Source organism: Sciurus carolinensis, chromosome 2 (genome assembly GCF_902686445.1).
Source record: "Sciurus carolinensis chromosome 2, mSciCar1.2, whole genome shotgun sequence".
NCBI classification, from domain to species: Eukaryota; Metazoa; Chordata; class Mammalia; order Rodentia; family Sciuridae; genus Sciurus; species Sciurus carolinensis.
In genome coordinates this window covers 178,573,034-178,588,682 of record NC_062214.1, presented here as the reverse complement: position 1 = coordinate 178,588,682, position 15,649 = coordinate 178,573,034, and the positions used below count along the sequence as shown (strand labels likewise).

At 35.4% G+C, this 15,649-nt stretch overlaps 1 protein-coding gene across 7 annotated transcripts in view; it reads left to right on the top strand.

The window, feature by feature from the left end:
• The window catches only part of Cep128 (centrosomal protein 128), a 418,908-nt gene that overhangs the window by 66,639 nt on the left and 336,620 nt on the right, over positions 1 to 15,649 (top strand). For all 7 annotated transcript variants that reach the window (XM_047541495.1, XM_047541492.1, XM_047541498.1 and 4 more), the window contains one exon: positions 941 to 1,057. In XM_047541495.1, coding sequence (XP_047397451.1) covers positions 941 to 1,057 — 117 coding nt within the window. The remainder of the gene's footprint in view (positions 1 to 940; positions 1,058 to 15,649) is intronic.

Sequence of the window (15,649 nt, the reverse complement as noted above, 5' to 3'; positions counted from 1 at the left end):
ATTCAGTGATTTTTTTAAAAGTAAACTTACAGAATTGTGCAATCATGATAGAATCTACTTAAGAAAATTTTGACCATCCCAAAAAGGTTCCTCATGACCAGTCCTTTCTCGACTCTGTCAAATGCAGACTTGGTGGCAAAAGATTTTTTTAAAATAATTGAGGCATATTCATTGCTTCTTTAAAATGAATACTGAATGTTTTTTATTCAATGTGTCTTCCTGCACCTATCCAAACATGCACTGGCAAAATGGTGTAAATTTCATTTAGGGGCTATATATAATAATAAATGTGAAATGTGTTTGAATTTGAACAACTTTTAGTAAGGAAAATCTTTTGTCAGACAAATTCTTTCATGTTTATTTTAGATTTCCAATTAAACACTTTTTAATTTGACTTTGACTTTTTATCTTTTAGAGCTTACTTATTTATTGTGAGCAAATCACAGTTGAAAACATTGACAAACTGATGAAAAGTTCTTTTAATTATTTGCTGCACATAAACATCAATACCTTCCTAAGCAGGTCATGCACATGGATAATAAAAGTGAAAAAGAACAAATGGATAGTTTATCATTAATTGAATACTAAATGTATTTGTGGGCAGAATTGATATTTTTCCTTCAGTCACCAGAGGGCACTCTTTTCTAGTACATTATTCTTAACTGAGCAATTGAATTATTGTAGTTTGAGACATTTGAGGCCTGTTACTGGGATCCAAATGTGGATTAATTGGAGACATCTGACTGATTTTTTTTGGTAACTATCAGTTAATGTTTTTTTGGCAGGGGGCTGGTATTTTATAATATTGTCATTAGAAATGATTCCACAAATAAGTCAAAATTAAATGCTTTAGACAGTAAGGTATCTGGCATAAAATATCTCCTCAATTTGATCTCTTACTAGTTCTATAATGTCACTGTTTCTCTTTATTCATATTGAGGTTTCAGATCGGGTGGAGCGACGGCTTCAAGAAATACAGAGAGAGATGCGCACTGAAAGAGAGCTGGTGGAAAGACGTCAAGATCAGTTGGGAATCATGTCCTTGCAGTTACAGGAGGTTTGTGCGAAGTACTTCCTTGGAATGTAAATCTTCAATTTAGGTAGCTATTTAGACAATGTTAAAATGGATTTAATTCTTTAGTTGCTGAACTTGACAATATAATCAGCCCTATGAGAAGAAATATAGCATATTGGTTGTATGTATAACCAGTATATATCCATTTAGTTTAGTGTATAGAATCAGCCTTTACTTGTTTTGTACTTTTTATTTGTGTGACCTCAGTCATTTTTTTTTTAACTCTGTAGGTCCTAGTTTTCTCTGTGGAAAATGGAAATAATAACATGTGCCTGATCAGGACAAATGAGTTAATGAAAGTAAAGCACTTAACCCAATGGGTGGCATGTACCTAAAGGAATGTTGACTGAAAGTGGAATTACTGTTCAACTATTTGGGGCATGGCATGGACTAGACCAAGGGACCCTCAAACTGTGGTCCAGGGGCCAAATCTGGCTTCTTACAGATTTTTGGTAAATGAGGTTTTATTGGAATACAGCCACCCTTATTCATTTACATATTATCTATGAGTGCTTTTGTGACACAATGGCAGAGTAGTTGTAACAGAGACTGTCTAGTCCATAGGGCCTAAACAATTGACAGTATGATCCTGTACAGAAGCATGCCAACTCTGATTTGGTTTATCATCAAACCAATTTGAAATGGAGAATGTTACCCTTTAGGTATTTTGTTTTGTTTTGTTTTGAAATTTCAGATTTATGATAATGTTAAAATTAGAACAAAGAATTTCTGTATAATCTTTACTTGAATTCCCTTGATATTCAAATCTTACCAGACTTACTATTTTTCTTTGTCCATGTATGTATAAATTTTTCTAAAATTTTTTGAGAAAGTCACAGATATATTGTATTTTTATATTTAAGTAATTTGTTATGTATGTTTTCTTCTCTAATCACAGTACAATGATAAAAATCAGAAGGTTAACATGAGTATAATACTGTGTTTTAATCTATAGGTTTTATGCAAATTTCACTAGTAATGTTCTTTTTAGGTCCAGGATGGAAATTCAGGTTCACACATAGCACATATTTATGTCTCTTTAATCTCCTTTAGTGTGGAATAGATTTTTAGTTTTTATTTGTGAAACTTTGCAGGGTCTTAGCTATTTATTTTGGAGGATATCTTTAATTTTGGGTTCATTGCTATTTCCTCAAGACTACATTCAGGATATGGACTTTTGGCAGGAAACCCAATAACTGGTGTTTATAAGAATTGATACTTTCCAGAGTATCACGTAAGAAGCCATGTGAGGTTGATGGGTTCTGTATCTGGTGAAAACTGAACCCTTGGTTATGGTGTTGCCTTCCAGGTTTCTTCACTGTAAGGTTACTATTATTATTATTTCATTATTTGTTTTATGAAGAAATTCTTTGAGACTTGAAAATAACCTGTTTTTAAAAATCACACTTCACTTATTAATTTCATATCTAGTATTGATTCTTTCCTGAAACAGTCATTTCTGTAAATTGTGGCAGGTGGTGATTTTAAAAAGTCTATAGTTCTGTCTACATTTATGGAATCCTACTCTAAGGAAGAACTTCCTCTTTATCTGTATTAGTGTAGTCTCATGGGTTCTTATTTTATTACATTGATTATATTTCATGACTGTTATTTTAGAAAATTAATTTGTTTAAATTTCCTTTAAATGTTTCTTAGGTTTATACATAAACTATAGAAAAGTCAAAAACAAAAAGAAAGTGAAAAGATTAAAAACAAATGGAAAACTTTTCTCTTTTATGTAAAGTTTTTTTTTCTAAAAGTTCTAAAAATACACTTATGTGTACTTATAGATCATTAACCTTTACCAAGTGACAATTTTTTTAAACATTAGGAAAAACTGCCCATGCAAAATTCAAAACAAAACCGCAACCTTTAAATTATAATGTAAACTGAAAGAAAAACCTGATTTCTAAAATTCCATTTTTCTCCATATCACAAAAGGGGGCATACCCTTGTACTTGGTAATTGCAAGAGGATACTTTGTTGAATAATTAGATACAGCATGTGGGTAACTCTCCACCCCCCCCCCCTTTTTAACCTTGATTTTTATACATTTGTTCTCAAAGCAAATTGCATCTGGTAAGCATAAGAATAGTACTGAAGATACAATTGTTCTTTTTTGCAAGAGAAAATTAGAGAAATTTTCCATACTTATTTTCTTCTCTTTGCAGAATGCACAAAATTGCAAAGAAAGAGGGAGAGGAAGATTGCTTCCTACCCATATTCTTGAGAAACCAAGCCTCAGTATTTGCATTGTAATTGTCAGTTTGACTAAAAGCTTGAGCTGTGTGATTTGGAATTCCATCTCTGACAATACAATAGAGGATCACTGTTGATAAGAAATGTTTAATTTCATATTTTGTCACTTTAATATAAGCAGTGACCTATACATTTTTAAAAAGTGGTTTTGGATTATAAACAGTGCAGTAGAAACTGGAAAAGATTAATTTAGGCATTTTCCTGCTCCCAAGCTAAATGGCTTAGAATGTTCTGGAAAGGTCATGCTTAAGGAGAGAAAATGCTTTGCTTTCTTTTTCAAATACTTATGGAAATTCTTATATAATAGTAGTCATTGATGTATTTTGTTTCTTCATGTGATAGAAAATTGAATTCACAGTTAAGTTGTCCTAGATTTTTAGTCACTATGCTCTTTAACCTCCTCAATGTTAGTGAAAATTATGACACTTAATAGTTTTTGAGAATTTGGGTGAATTCACTAAAAATCTTGTGTGAGAGATTTCTAGGTATAATATCATATTGTAGGACCTTCTGGTTTGGGCTACAGCCTGCTGTCTTTCAGTGATCTACTGAAGTCCTTAGGTTCTTTCTAGTTATTTTATTTCTTACCATTGAGTACAAAAATCCAGTGTTAATTAATCATTGGATATTGGTTGAAGGGGGAAACAGCTCTCCTTTTCTTGTTTAGAGCTTTTACAGAATTGTTCACTCTCCTTTGTTTTTTTTTTTTTTTTTTTTGACCTAGTTGAAAAAGAGTGCTGAGTGCCATCTACACTGTATAGTTTGCTGCCTCTTTTGAGCCACATTCATACTGTTGAATTCACATGAATTCCAGATTTTCTTAACATAGTAAGGACCATCACTGGCCTTCAGAACAAGACACATAATAATGAGAATACTAACATACAGAATAAAGATAGAATCTTAATGGCCACTAGAGGAAAATAAATCAAATAATGTATTCAGGGAAACCAGTTCTGATCTTAGCTGATTTCTCAACCCAACCCTCAAAGCTCAGATATTTCAAGCTTTGAAAGAAATTTTATATCCAGCAAGAATTTTATATCCACCAAGAATTTTATATCCAGCAAAATTAAGCTTCAGATTTGAAGATAAAATAAAAACCTTTTATGATAAACAAAAGTTAAAAGAATTCATAACTAGAAAGCCTGCACTACAGAACATTCTCAACAAAATATTACATGAGGATGAAATGAAAAAAAAAAAAGTGAAAATCAGCAAAGGGAGAACTATACGAAAGGAATAATCAAAGGAAAAACTTAAGTCAAATTAAAAACAAGAAATAAACCAAAATGGGAATACAAATCACATCTCAGTAATAACCTTGAATGTTAATGGCCTAAACTCATCCATCAAAAGACATAGACTGGCAGACTGGATTAAAAAACAAGGCCCAACAATATGCTGTCTCCAACAGACTCACCTCATAGGCAAAGACATCCATAGAGTCAAGATGAAAGGTTGGAAAAAAACATATCACTCATATGGAATGTATAAACAAGCAGGGGTTTCCATCCTCATATCAGATAAAGTGGGCCTCAAGGCAAAGTTAATCAGAGGGACAAAGAAGGACATTTGATACTGCTAAAGTGAATTATACATCAGCAAGACATAACAGTTATATTTATGCCCAAACAATGGAGCATCAAACCCTTCTCAATTTCAGGAATCAAATAGACAACAACACAATAATATTGGGTGACTTTAACATACCGCTCTCACTACTGGATAGATCTTCCGAACAAAAACTAAACAAAAAAACTGTAGAACTAAATAATACAATCAATAATTTAGACTTAATAGGCATACATAGAATAGTCCATCAAAGAGCGAATACACGTTTTTCTGAGCAGTACACAGATCCTTCTCTAAAATAGATCATATCTTATGACACAAAGCAACTCTTAGTAAATATAAAAACATGGAGATAATATCCTTCTATCACATCATAATGGAATGAGATTAGAAATCAATGATAAGATAAAAAATAGAAGCTGCTCTAATGCTTGGAGACTAACACTATTGAATGACGAATGGATAGGAGAAGAAATCAAGGATGAAATAAAAACATTGGTAGAGGTAAATGAGAATACTGATATAACATATCGAAATCTCTGGGACACTATAAAGGTAGTACAAAGAGAAAAGTTCATTGCATTGAGCTCATTCATTAAAAGGATAAAAAGCCAACGAATAAATGACCTAATATTACATCTCAAAACCCTTAAAAAGAGGAACAAATCAATAGCAAAAGCAGTAGAAGATAGGAAATTATTAAAATCAGTCATGTATCATACTTTAAATTACCCTGTTTTGATATGTCAGTAGAAACCCCCTCCCCCTTTTTTAGGAAAGATGAGTGTTCTATATAGGTTGTACAATATTTTCATCTATTTTTAATTTTGTACCTTGAGCTTTTTCCAATCAAATTTAAATGTTGTTAAACTTAAAACCACCAGTCTTAACTTGTTGAAACACAATATAAGCCATAAAGTGTTTGTTCAACTAAGGCATACATTTTTATATTACAAGCTCCTTTTGATCAGATGCTTTAAAGTACCCTAACTTTGCTCAGTTAAATTAAGCAAAGTGAGGGAGGGTAGGCATGGTGCGTGGTAGTGTTGGGAAAGAGATATAAAAAAAAAAAAAAAAAAATTTTTGTAGGTTCAAAGTTAACATAAAATTCTAGATAAAATTTATCTTTTGGCTAGGTATCTTGAGAATTTGTTTATTTTTTATTTTTTTACTAATTTCATGTTAATTGAATTATTTCTCCATTTTCAGTTGAATTATTGAAAATAAAAAGCATGTGGTAAATGCTGGATGCATATTTATATATGTTTTTCTGAGCGTTTCATAACATATTAAATTACTAGTTTCTCATTGTGCCCATGAAGAATATTCTGCTTGCATATGACCTAAAGTAATTCAGTTCCCCTAAAATTTGTAGGTACTTGGTGGAGTAATCTGTGGGGCAGCCTAGGATGTGGAACCTTAGTGGAACATGGTAGAAATTAAGGAATTATTAATATGTTCAAGGTGAGAGCTCTGATTAGTAACATTCATTCTGTTCTCTAGTGGAAAACTAGAATATGTGAGCCTTATCAATAGAATAAGGCTATATGAAGAAAAGTTAAAATAATTTTATATTGTATTTTTTTATTGTTTTTTGTCATGTGTACCATTTTAAAAATCTCTAATGAAGTAGCTATTTATCCCTGCCCAGAAATGTTTTTGAGACTGCAGAGATACAGGGTAATATGGTCATAAGAAAGGTGTTATGGTTTGTATGTGACGTGTTCCCCAAAAGCTCATGTATGAGACAGTATAAGAAAGTTTAAAGGAGGAATGATTGGATTATGAGAGCCTTAACTCAGTGAATTAATTCCCCTGATGAGATTAACTGAGTGGTGACTTAAGGTAGGCCCGTTATGAATAGAGGAGGTGGGTGTGTGGGGGTGTGCCTTTGGGGTATGTATTTTGTATATGGCAAGTGTAATCTCTTTCTCCCTCTGCATACTGGTGTGAGATCTTGAGCTGCTTCCCTGTACCACACTCTTGGTGTACCACCTCTATGATGTTCTGCCTCACCTTGAGCCCCTATGCATGGAACAACTGTCTATGGACTGAGAATTCTGAAACTGTCATCCCCAAATAAACTTTTCCACCTCTCTAATTGTTCTTGTCAGGTCGTTTGGTCACAGCAGTGAAAAAGTTGAGTAAAGCAAAAAGCATTGGGTAGTGTTCATTGATGTATTTAGTTTGAACTCATTAAGAGAGAAGCTTCCATGGAGCCAAGGATGTTTTTCTAATGTATTACTAGCTTTGTCATCTCCCCAGAGACTTCTGTGGAAAACGATAACCTAGCGATGAAAATATTGTAAGCTGGTTTCATTAACCCCATTCCTGGACTGTTGAATTTGCAAAGTTTAAAAATAAAACACAAGCTTAGGATGATCCTGATCCTTGGGATGTGGGTTCTAGACTGAGTCCTTTGTCAGGACTTGGTAATCCCGATGAGGTGTAATAGGCAAAGAGGAACCAAAGATGGGGTGAGAAAGTCCTCACCCAGACTACTGAGGGACCAAAATCACTGAATATCACAATACGACAACAGCAGCTACATGTGTAGTACTTAATATTTTGTAGGGAAAAAATTTTTTTTAAATTTATTTTTATTGTAAACAAATGGGATACATGTTGTTTCTGTTTGTACATAAAGTAAAGGCATACCATTTGTGTAATCATACATTTACATAGGGTAATGGTGTTTGATTCATTCTGTTATTTTTTCCTTTCCACCCCTCTTTTTCCTCTATACAGTCCCTCCTTCCTCCATTCTTGACCCCCTCCCACTCCCATTATGTGTCATCATCTGCTTATCAGTGAGATCATTCATCCTTTGGTTTTTTGAGATTGGCTTATCTCACTTAGCGTGAATTTCTCCAACTTCATCCATTTGCCAGAAATGCCATAATTTTATTATTCTTTATGGCAGTAATATTCCATTGTATATATATATATACCACAGTTTCTTTATCCATTCATCAATTGAAGGACATCTAGGTTGGTTCCACAATCTGGCTGTGGTGAATTGAGCAGCTATGGACATTGATGTGGCTGTATCTCTGTAGTATGCTGATTTTAAGTCCTTTGGGTATAGACCAAGGAGTGGGATAGCTGGGTCAAATGGTTGTTCCATTCCAAGCTTTCTGAGGAATCTCCACACTGCTTTCCAGAGTGGCTGCATTAATTTGCAACCCCACCAGCAATGTATGATATACCCTTTTCCCCACATCCTCTCCAACACCTATTGTTGCCTTGATAATCGCCATTCTAGTTGGAGTGGGATGGAATCTTAGGGTGGTTTTGATTTGCATTTCTCTTATTACAAGAGATGTTGAACATTTTTTCATATATTTGTTGATTGCTTATAAGTCTTCTTCTGTGAAGTGTGTGCTCATTTCCTTAGTCCATTTGTTGATTGGGTTATTTGTATTCTTGGTGTAAAGGTTTTTGAATTCTTTATGGATTCTGGAAATGAGTGCTCTATCTGAAGTATGTGTGGAAAAGATTTTCTCCCACTCTGTAGGCTCTCTCTTCACATTGCTGATAGTTTCCTTTGCTGAGAAAAAGCTTTTTAGTTTGAATCTATCCCAATTGTTGATTTCTGCTTTTGTTTCTTGTGCTATGGGAGTCCTATTAAGGAAGTCTGATCCTAAGCCGACATGTTGAAGATTTGGACCTACTTGTTCTTCTATAAGATGCAGGGTCTCTGGTCTGATTCCAAGGTCCTATATCCATTTTGAGTTGATTTTTGTGCAGGGTGAGAGATAGGGGTTTAGTTTCTTTCTGCTGCATATGGATTTCCAATTTTCCCAGCACCATTTGTTGAAGATGCTATCTCTTCTCCATTGCATATTTTTGGCCCCTTTGTCTAGTATGAGAAAATTGTATTTATTTGGGTTAGTGTCCGTGTCCTCTCTTCTGTACCATTGGTCTACCTGTCTATTTTGGTGCCAATACGATGCCGTTTTTGTTACTATTGCTTTGTAGTATACTTGAAGTTCTGGTATTGCAATACCCCCTGCTTCATTCTTCCTGCTAAGGATTGCTTTAGCTATTCTGAGTTTCTTATTCCTCCAGATGAATTTCATGATTGCTTGCTCTATTTCTGTAAGGTACGTCAATGGGATTTTAATTGGAATTGCATTGAATCTGTATAGCACTATTGGTAGTATGGCCATTTTGACAATATTTATTCTGCCTATCCAAGAATATGGGAGATCTTTCCATCTTCTAAGGTCTTCCTCAATTTCTTTCTTCCATGTTTTGTAGTTTTCATTGTAGAGATCTTTTACCTCTTTGGTTAAATTGATTCCCAAGTATTTTATTTTTTTTTGAGGTGATTGCAAATGGAGTTGTTTTCCTCATTTCCCTTTCCGATGTTTCATTGCTTGTGTATAAAAATGCTATGGATTTATGCGTGTTGATTTTATATCCTGCTATTTTGCTGAATTCATTGATGAGGTCTAGAAGTTTTCTGGATCCTCTAAATATAGAATCATGTCATCAGCAAATAGTGACAGCTTAAGTTCCTCTTTTCCTATTTGTATCCCTTTACTTTCTTTAGTCTGTCTAATTGCTCTGGCTAGAGTTTCAAGGACAATGTTGAATAGAAGTGGTGAAAGAGGACATCCCTGTGTTGTTCCCGTTTTTAAAGGGAATGGTTTCAGTTTTTCTCCATTAAGAATGATGTTGACCATGGGCTTAGCATAAACTGCCTTTACAATGTTCAGGTATGTTCCTGCTATCCCTATTTTTTCTAGGGTTTTGAGCATGAAGGGGTGCGTATTTTTTCGAATGCTTTTTCTGCGTCAATTGATATAACTGTATGATTCTTATCCTTAAGTCTATTGACATGATGGATTACATTTATTATTTACGGATGTTAAACCATCCTTGCATTCCAGGGATGAACCCCACTTGTTCATGGTGCACAATTTTCTTAACATGTTTTTGGATACGGTTTGCCAGTATTTTTTTAAGGATCTTTGCATCTATATTCATCAAGGATATTGATCTAAAATTTTCTTTCCTTGATGTGTCTTTGCCTGGTTTGGGTATGAGGATGATATTAGCTTCATAGAATGAGTTTGGTAGGGTACCCTCCTTTTCTATTTCCTGGAATACTTTGAGAAGTATTGGGATGAGTTCTTCTTTGAAGGTCTTGTAGAACTTGACTGAGAATCCGTCTGGTCCTGGGCTTTTCTTGGATGGTAGGTTTTAAATGGCTTCTTCTATTTCATTGCTTGATATTGATCTGTTTAAATTGTGTATGTCCTCCTGGTTCAGTTTGGGAGGAACATATGTCTCTAGAAATTTGTCAATGTCTTCGGTAGTTTCTATTTTGTTGGAATACAGATTTTCAAAGTAGCTTCTCATTATGTTATGTATCTCGTGATGTCTGTTGTGATATTTCCTTTTTCATCACAAATTTTAGTAATTTGAGTTTTCTCTCTCCTCTTTGTTAGTGTGGCCAAGGGTTTGTCTATTTTGTTTACTTTTTCAAAGAACCAACTTTTTGTTTTGCACTTTTTTGAATTGTTTCTTTTGCTTCAATTTCATTGATTTCAGCTCTGATTTTAATTATTTCCTGTCTTCTACTACTTTTGCTGTTATTCTGTTCTTCTTTTTCTAGGGCTTTGAGTTGTAATGTTAGGTCATTTAGTTGTTGACTTTTCAGTCTTTTCTTGGAATGTGCTCCAGGCAATGCATTTTCCTCTTAGTACCGCTTTCATAGTGTCCCAGAGATTTTGATATGTTGTATTGTCATTCTCATTGACCTCTAAGAAGTTTTTTATTTCCTCCCTCATGTTTTCTGTTATCCATGTTTCATTCAGTAGCATATTATTTAGTCTCCAGGTGTTGGAGTAATTTCTGTTTTTTATTTTGTCATTGATTTCTATTCTCAGTCCATTATAAACTGATAAAACACAAGGCAGTATCTCTATTTTTTGCATTTCCTAGGGGCTGCTTTGTGGCATAACATATGGTCTATTTTCGAGAAGGTTGCATGTGCTGCTGAGAAGAAAGTGAATCCACTTGTTGATGGATGGAATATTCTATATATGTCTATTAAGTCTAGGTTATTGATGTGTTATTGAGTTCTATGGTTTCTTTGGTTGGTTTTTGTTTGGAAGATCTATCTAGTGGTGACAGCGGTGCATTAAAGTCACCCAGAATTATTGTGTTGTGGTCTATGTGATTCCTGAAATTGAGAAGGATTTGTTTGATGTACAGGGATGCACCATTGTTTGAGGCATAAATATTTACTATCGTTATGTCTTCCCGATTTATGGTTCCCTTAAGCAGTATGAAATGTCCTTCTTTATCCCTTCTGACTAACTTTGGCTTGAAATTCACTTTATCTTATATAAGGATGGAAACCCCTGCTTTTTTATCGAGTCCATGTGCGTGGTAGGTTTTTTCCCATCCTTTCACCTTTAGTCTGTGGATGTCTTTTTCTATGAGATGAGTCTCTTGCAGGCAGCATATTGTTGGGTCTTTCTTTTTAATCCATTCTGCCAGTCTGTGTCTTTTGATTGATGAGTTTAGGCCATTAACATTCAGGGTTATTATTGAGATATGATTTGTATTCCCAGTCATTTGGGCTTATTTTTGGTTTTTAAGTTGGCTTGGTTTGTCCTTTGAGTGGTTTTTCTCTAAGATAGTTCCTCCCTTTGCTGACCTACATTGTTATTTTTCATTTCCTCCTCATGGAATATTTTGTTGAGAACATTCTGTAGCGCAGGCTTTCTATTTGTACATTCTTTTAACTTTTGTTTATCATGGAAGGATTTTATTTCATCTTCAAATCTGAAGGTTAGTTTTGCTGGGTATAGGATTCTTGGTTGGCAACCTTGTTCTTTCAGAGCTTGAAATATGTTGTTCTAGGCCCTTCTAGCTTTTAGAGTCTGGGTTGAGAAGTCGGCTGCTATCTGTATTGGTCTCCCCCTATATGTAATCTGATGCTTTTCTCTTGTGGCCTTCAAAATCCTATCTTTATTTTGAATGTTAGGCATTTTCATTATAATGTGCCTTGGTGTTGATCTGTTATGGATTTTGTACATTTGGTGTTCTGTAAGCCTTTTGTATTTGATTTTCCATTTCATTCTTCAGATTTGGGAAATTTTCTGATATTATTTCATTGAATAGGTTGTTTATTCCTTTGGTTTGTATCTCTGTGCCTTCCTCAATCCCGATAATTCTTAAATTTGGTCTTTTCATGATGTCCCATACTTCTTGGAGATTCTGTTCATGATTTTTTACCATCTTCTCTGTTTGGGCAACTTTATTTTCAAGATTAAATATTTTTTCTTCATTGTCTGAGGTTCTGTCTTCCAAGTGGTCTAGTCTTTTGGTGATGCTTTCCATTGAGGTTTTAATTTGTTTCCTTCATTGTTTCCTTCATTTCAAGGATTTCCGTTTGGTTTTTTTGAGAATCTTTATCTCTTTGTTGAAATGATCTTTTGCTTCCTGCAGTTGCTCTTTCAACTGCTTATTGGTATTATCATTCATTGTCTGCATTTGCTCTCTTATCTCATCCTTTGCTTTGTGAATCATCTTAATCATGTATAATCTGAAGTCCTTTTCTGAAATTTCTTCTATCATACTGTCATTGGATTCTATTAATATAGAATGTAGATTTGTTTCGATCATTTTTCTTCCCTTGTTTTTTCATGTTGTCCATGTATCTTTCCCTTTAGCAGTGCAGATCTGGGGTATTGCAGATTTCCCCCTATAAGCTTATAGTGACCCTATAGGTTTCCAAAAACTTTTGTTTAAGGGGAGATCAATATTAGCAATGCCCAATTCAGACACTATGGAATCTTAGACCAAATAGCCCCTATGAGGACAATAACAATATTGTCATAATAAACAGAATGAGTTCAAATATTATCTTCAATACAACAAACAGATTTGCAATAAGGTCTGTAGTTTCTAATGGAAGACAAAGAGGATGCAGAGGGATGTAGAGTGTAGCTGTTAATGGCATAAGAAAATATACAGAAGTTCTAGATAACAAAAGGGGTAAGAGTGTAATCAAAAGAAATTGGATGTTAGCATGCCAAAAGGGAGAAAGAGACTCTGAGGGAACAGGTAAACAAAAGGAAAAGAGAGCAAGAAAAGTAAAGAAATAAAAACCTAAAATTTTTCAATAAGGAGAAGAAAGAAAATGTACAGTATAACAATCATATACTAATGAAACCTTCCAGTCTTCAGTAGCCTGATGCATGAGAGGTACCTGACAATGAGCTTCAAGTCTCCAGCAGGCGTCTCAGCATGGGATTTGCCCCACCTAAAGATGGGAGATACAGCCTCCAGGATTATCCAAGATGGCCGCTCTGGCTTCCAAATGTGTTGGCAAATGGGGAGCTGCAGCTCAGGGTGTGGATGTGGTTGGCTGGAGGTCCTGGAGATGGGGTGTGGTTGGTCAGGCAGGGGTCCTGGTGGTCGGTGTGTTTGGTGTGGTTGTGGGATCCTGGAGGCCGGGTGCAATCAGTCGGTCTGGGGGCCTGGTGATAGGGCGCAGTCAGTTGGTCTGTGGGTCCTGGTGGCAGGGAGCAGTCTGGATGTGAGGACCCTGGAGGCAGGGAGTGATTGGTCGGGCTAAGGGATCCTGTAGACGGGGCTCAGTCAGTCTGGCCAGGGGTCCTACGGGGCCTGGCTGTTTTCTCAAAATAGTGGCAGCCATGTGTAATCAAACCTGCAGGTACCACAGTACCTTCCAGTAAACTTCCAGGCAACAGCAGGCAGCTGGCGCTCCACTGGCGGTCTGAGATCAGTTTGCTGACTGTTGTCGGACGGTCGGGAGGTGAACCTCGTGTGGTGGGTGATGGATAGCTGTAAGGCAGGCGATGGACAGGCAAGAGGCAGGCAAATGGTGGATGATAGGCACCTGACAGTGAGCAATCTGCACTCAAAAAAGGCGTTGACATGCTGGCAGACTGCAGATGATCACAGTAGACAAATGGGGTAAACAGCAGGGGATCGATAAGCAGCAAAAACTGCCTCACCACGAAAGAGATATCCTCTGCTTGAAACCGGAGTTATGGAGCAACGAGGAACGCGGCTTCCCTCTAGTTGGCTATCTTGGATCTGCTCAGTGTAGGGAAAATTTATAGCAATGGAAAATTCTAAAACTTCTCTTTTCCTCCCTTTTTTTCCCCCCCTGGTTGCGGTACTGGGATTGAACTCAGGGACACTCAACCACTGAGCCACATCCCCAGCTCTATTTTGTATTTTATTTAGTGACAGGGTCTCCCTGAGTTGCTTAGTGCCCTGCCTTTGCTGAGGCTGGCTTTGAATTTGTGAGCCTCCTGTCTTAGCCTCCTGAATCACTCGGATTACAGGTGTGCACCACCCTACCTGGCTTCTATTCTTCCTTCTTGAGGTGAATTTGTATGTATAGTAGGTATTTGGTATTTAACGTTAAACCACTTTTTAAAAAGAAATCCTAATATCATTTACTATCTCCTTTTGCAAAGATGGCTCTTCTACCCCACTGACCAGTTTCTGTTGATACATACAGTGAAGGTTTTGATCCAGATTAATGATGTAACTGTTTGTTGATGGGTTGTGTGGTGCTGAGGATTGAACCCAGTGCCTCACATGTGCTAGGCAATTGCTCTCTCACTGAACCACAACCCCAGCCCCCATCTTAGTGCTTATTTTGAGCATTTGGACATAGACCTTGCTAAGTATTTGTCAAATACATAAAGTACTGACCATATTCATACATTATTTGGATTCTGTTTAATTTTATTTTCATTACAGCATTCTGATTCTTCTAGCATTTTGATTTAATATTTGGTATAAAATTATTTCCTTGTATGATTTAAATGTATAGGTGTGTGATCTTATGAAATGCACATTCTCTTATAATAATACAGCTTTATTCATTCATTTATTTACGAGTCATTTTTTCCCCATTTTCTTCTCCTCTCTTATCATCAGCCAGCTCTCTTCATGTCTTGAAAAAAGAAAAAATAAAACAAATCAGTGTTAATAGTTTGGAATATATCCCTTTATATTTTTCTTTGTGCTTTCAATTATTGTGGACAAACATATAGACTATAGACAACTTTGGTTACATATGGATTTTTTTTGGCACGCTGTCATTTTAATAAAATGCGGTCACATTCTATAGACATTTCTGCATCTTGATTTTTCCTTTCACTCGTACTTTCTAGAAATTTCCCAACTAGATGATACATCAACTTAATCTTTTATTACCATGGATAGGTTTTTTTTTATAATATATGTCATTGGATTATTTTTCCAGAACATTCTAACATGTCACTTTTCTTTCAGCAGTAATTGAGGGTGATCCTTTTGTTACATTCCTACTAGAAGTACTGGTTATTATTTTTAAAAAAATTTGCCAGGCAGATGGGTATAAAATGTTAATTCATTTTTATGTTTATTTGCATTTATTTCTATTAATGAAGTTGAGCAACTGTTCCCATATTTGTTGGCAGTATGTGCATTTGTGCTTGTATAGGTTGCCTGTTTATAACTTTTGTTCACTTAAAAATACTTGGTTGAGTTTCTCCCCAGGATTCTTTTTTTAATGGAGAGAGAAAAGAATCCAAATTATTTTTTATGACAATCAGTTGCTTTAGTATTATTTTTGAATAATTGTTTTTTCCCCTCTCTGATTTAAATGCCACTTGTATTATATATATAGCTTCCCATCATATCTCTCTGATTTCTGCATACCTCACTATTTGTCTGGTTGTCTGTCCTTGT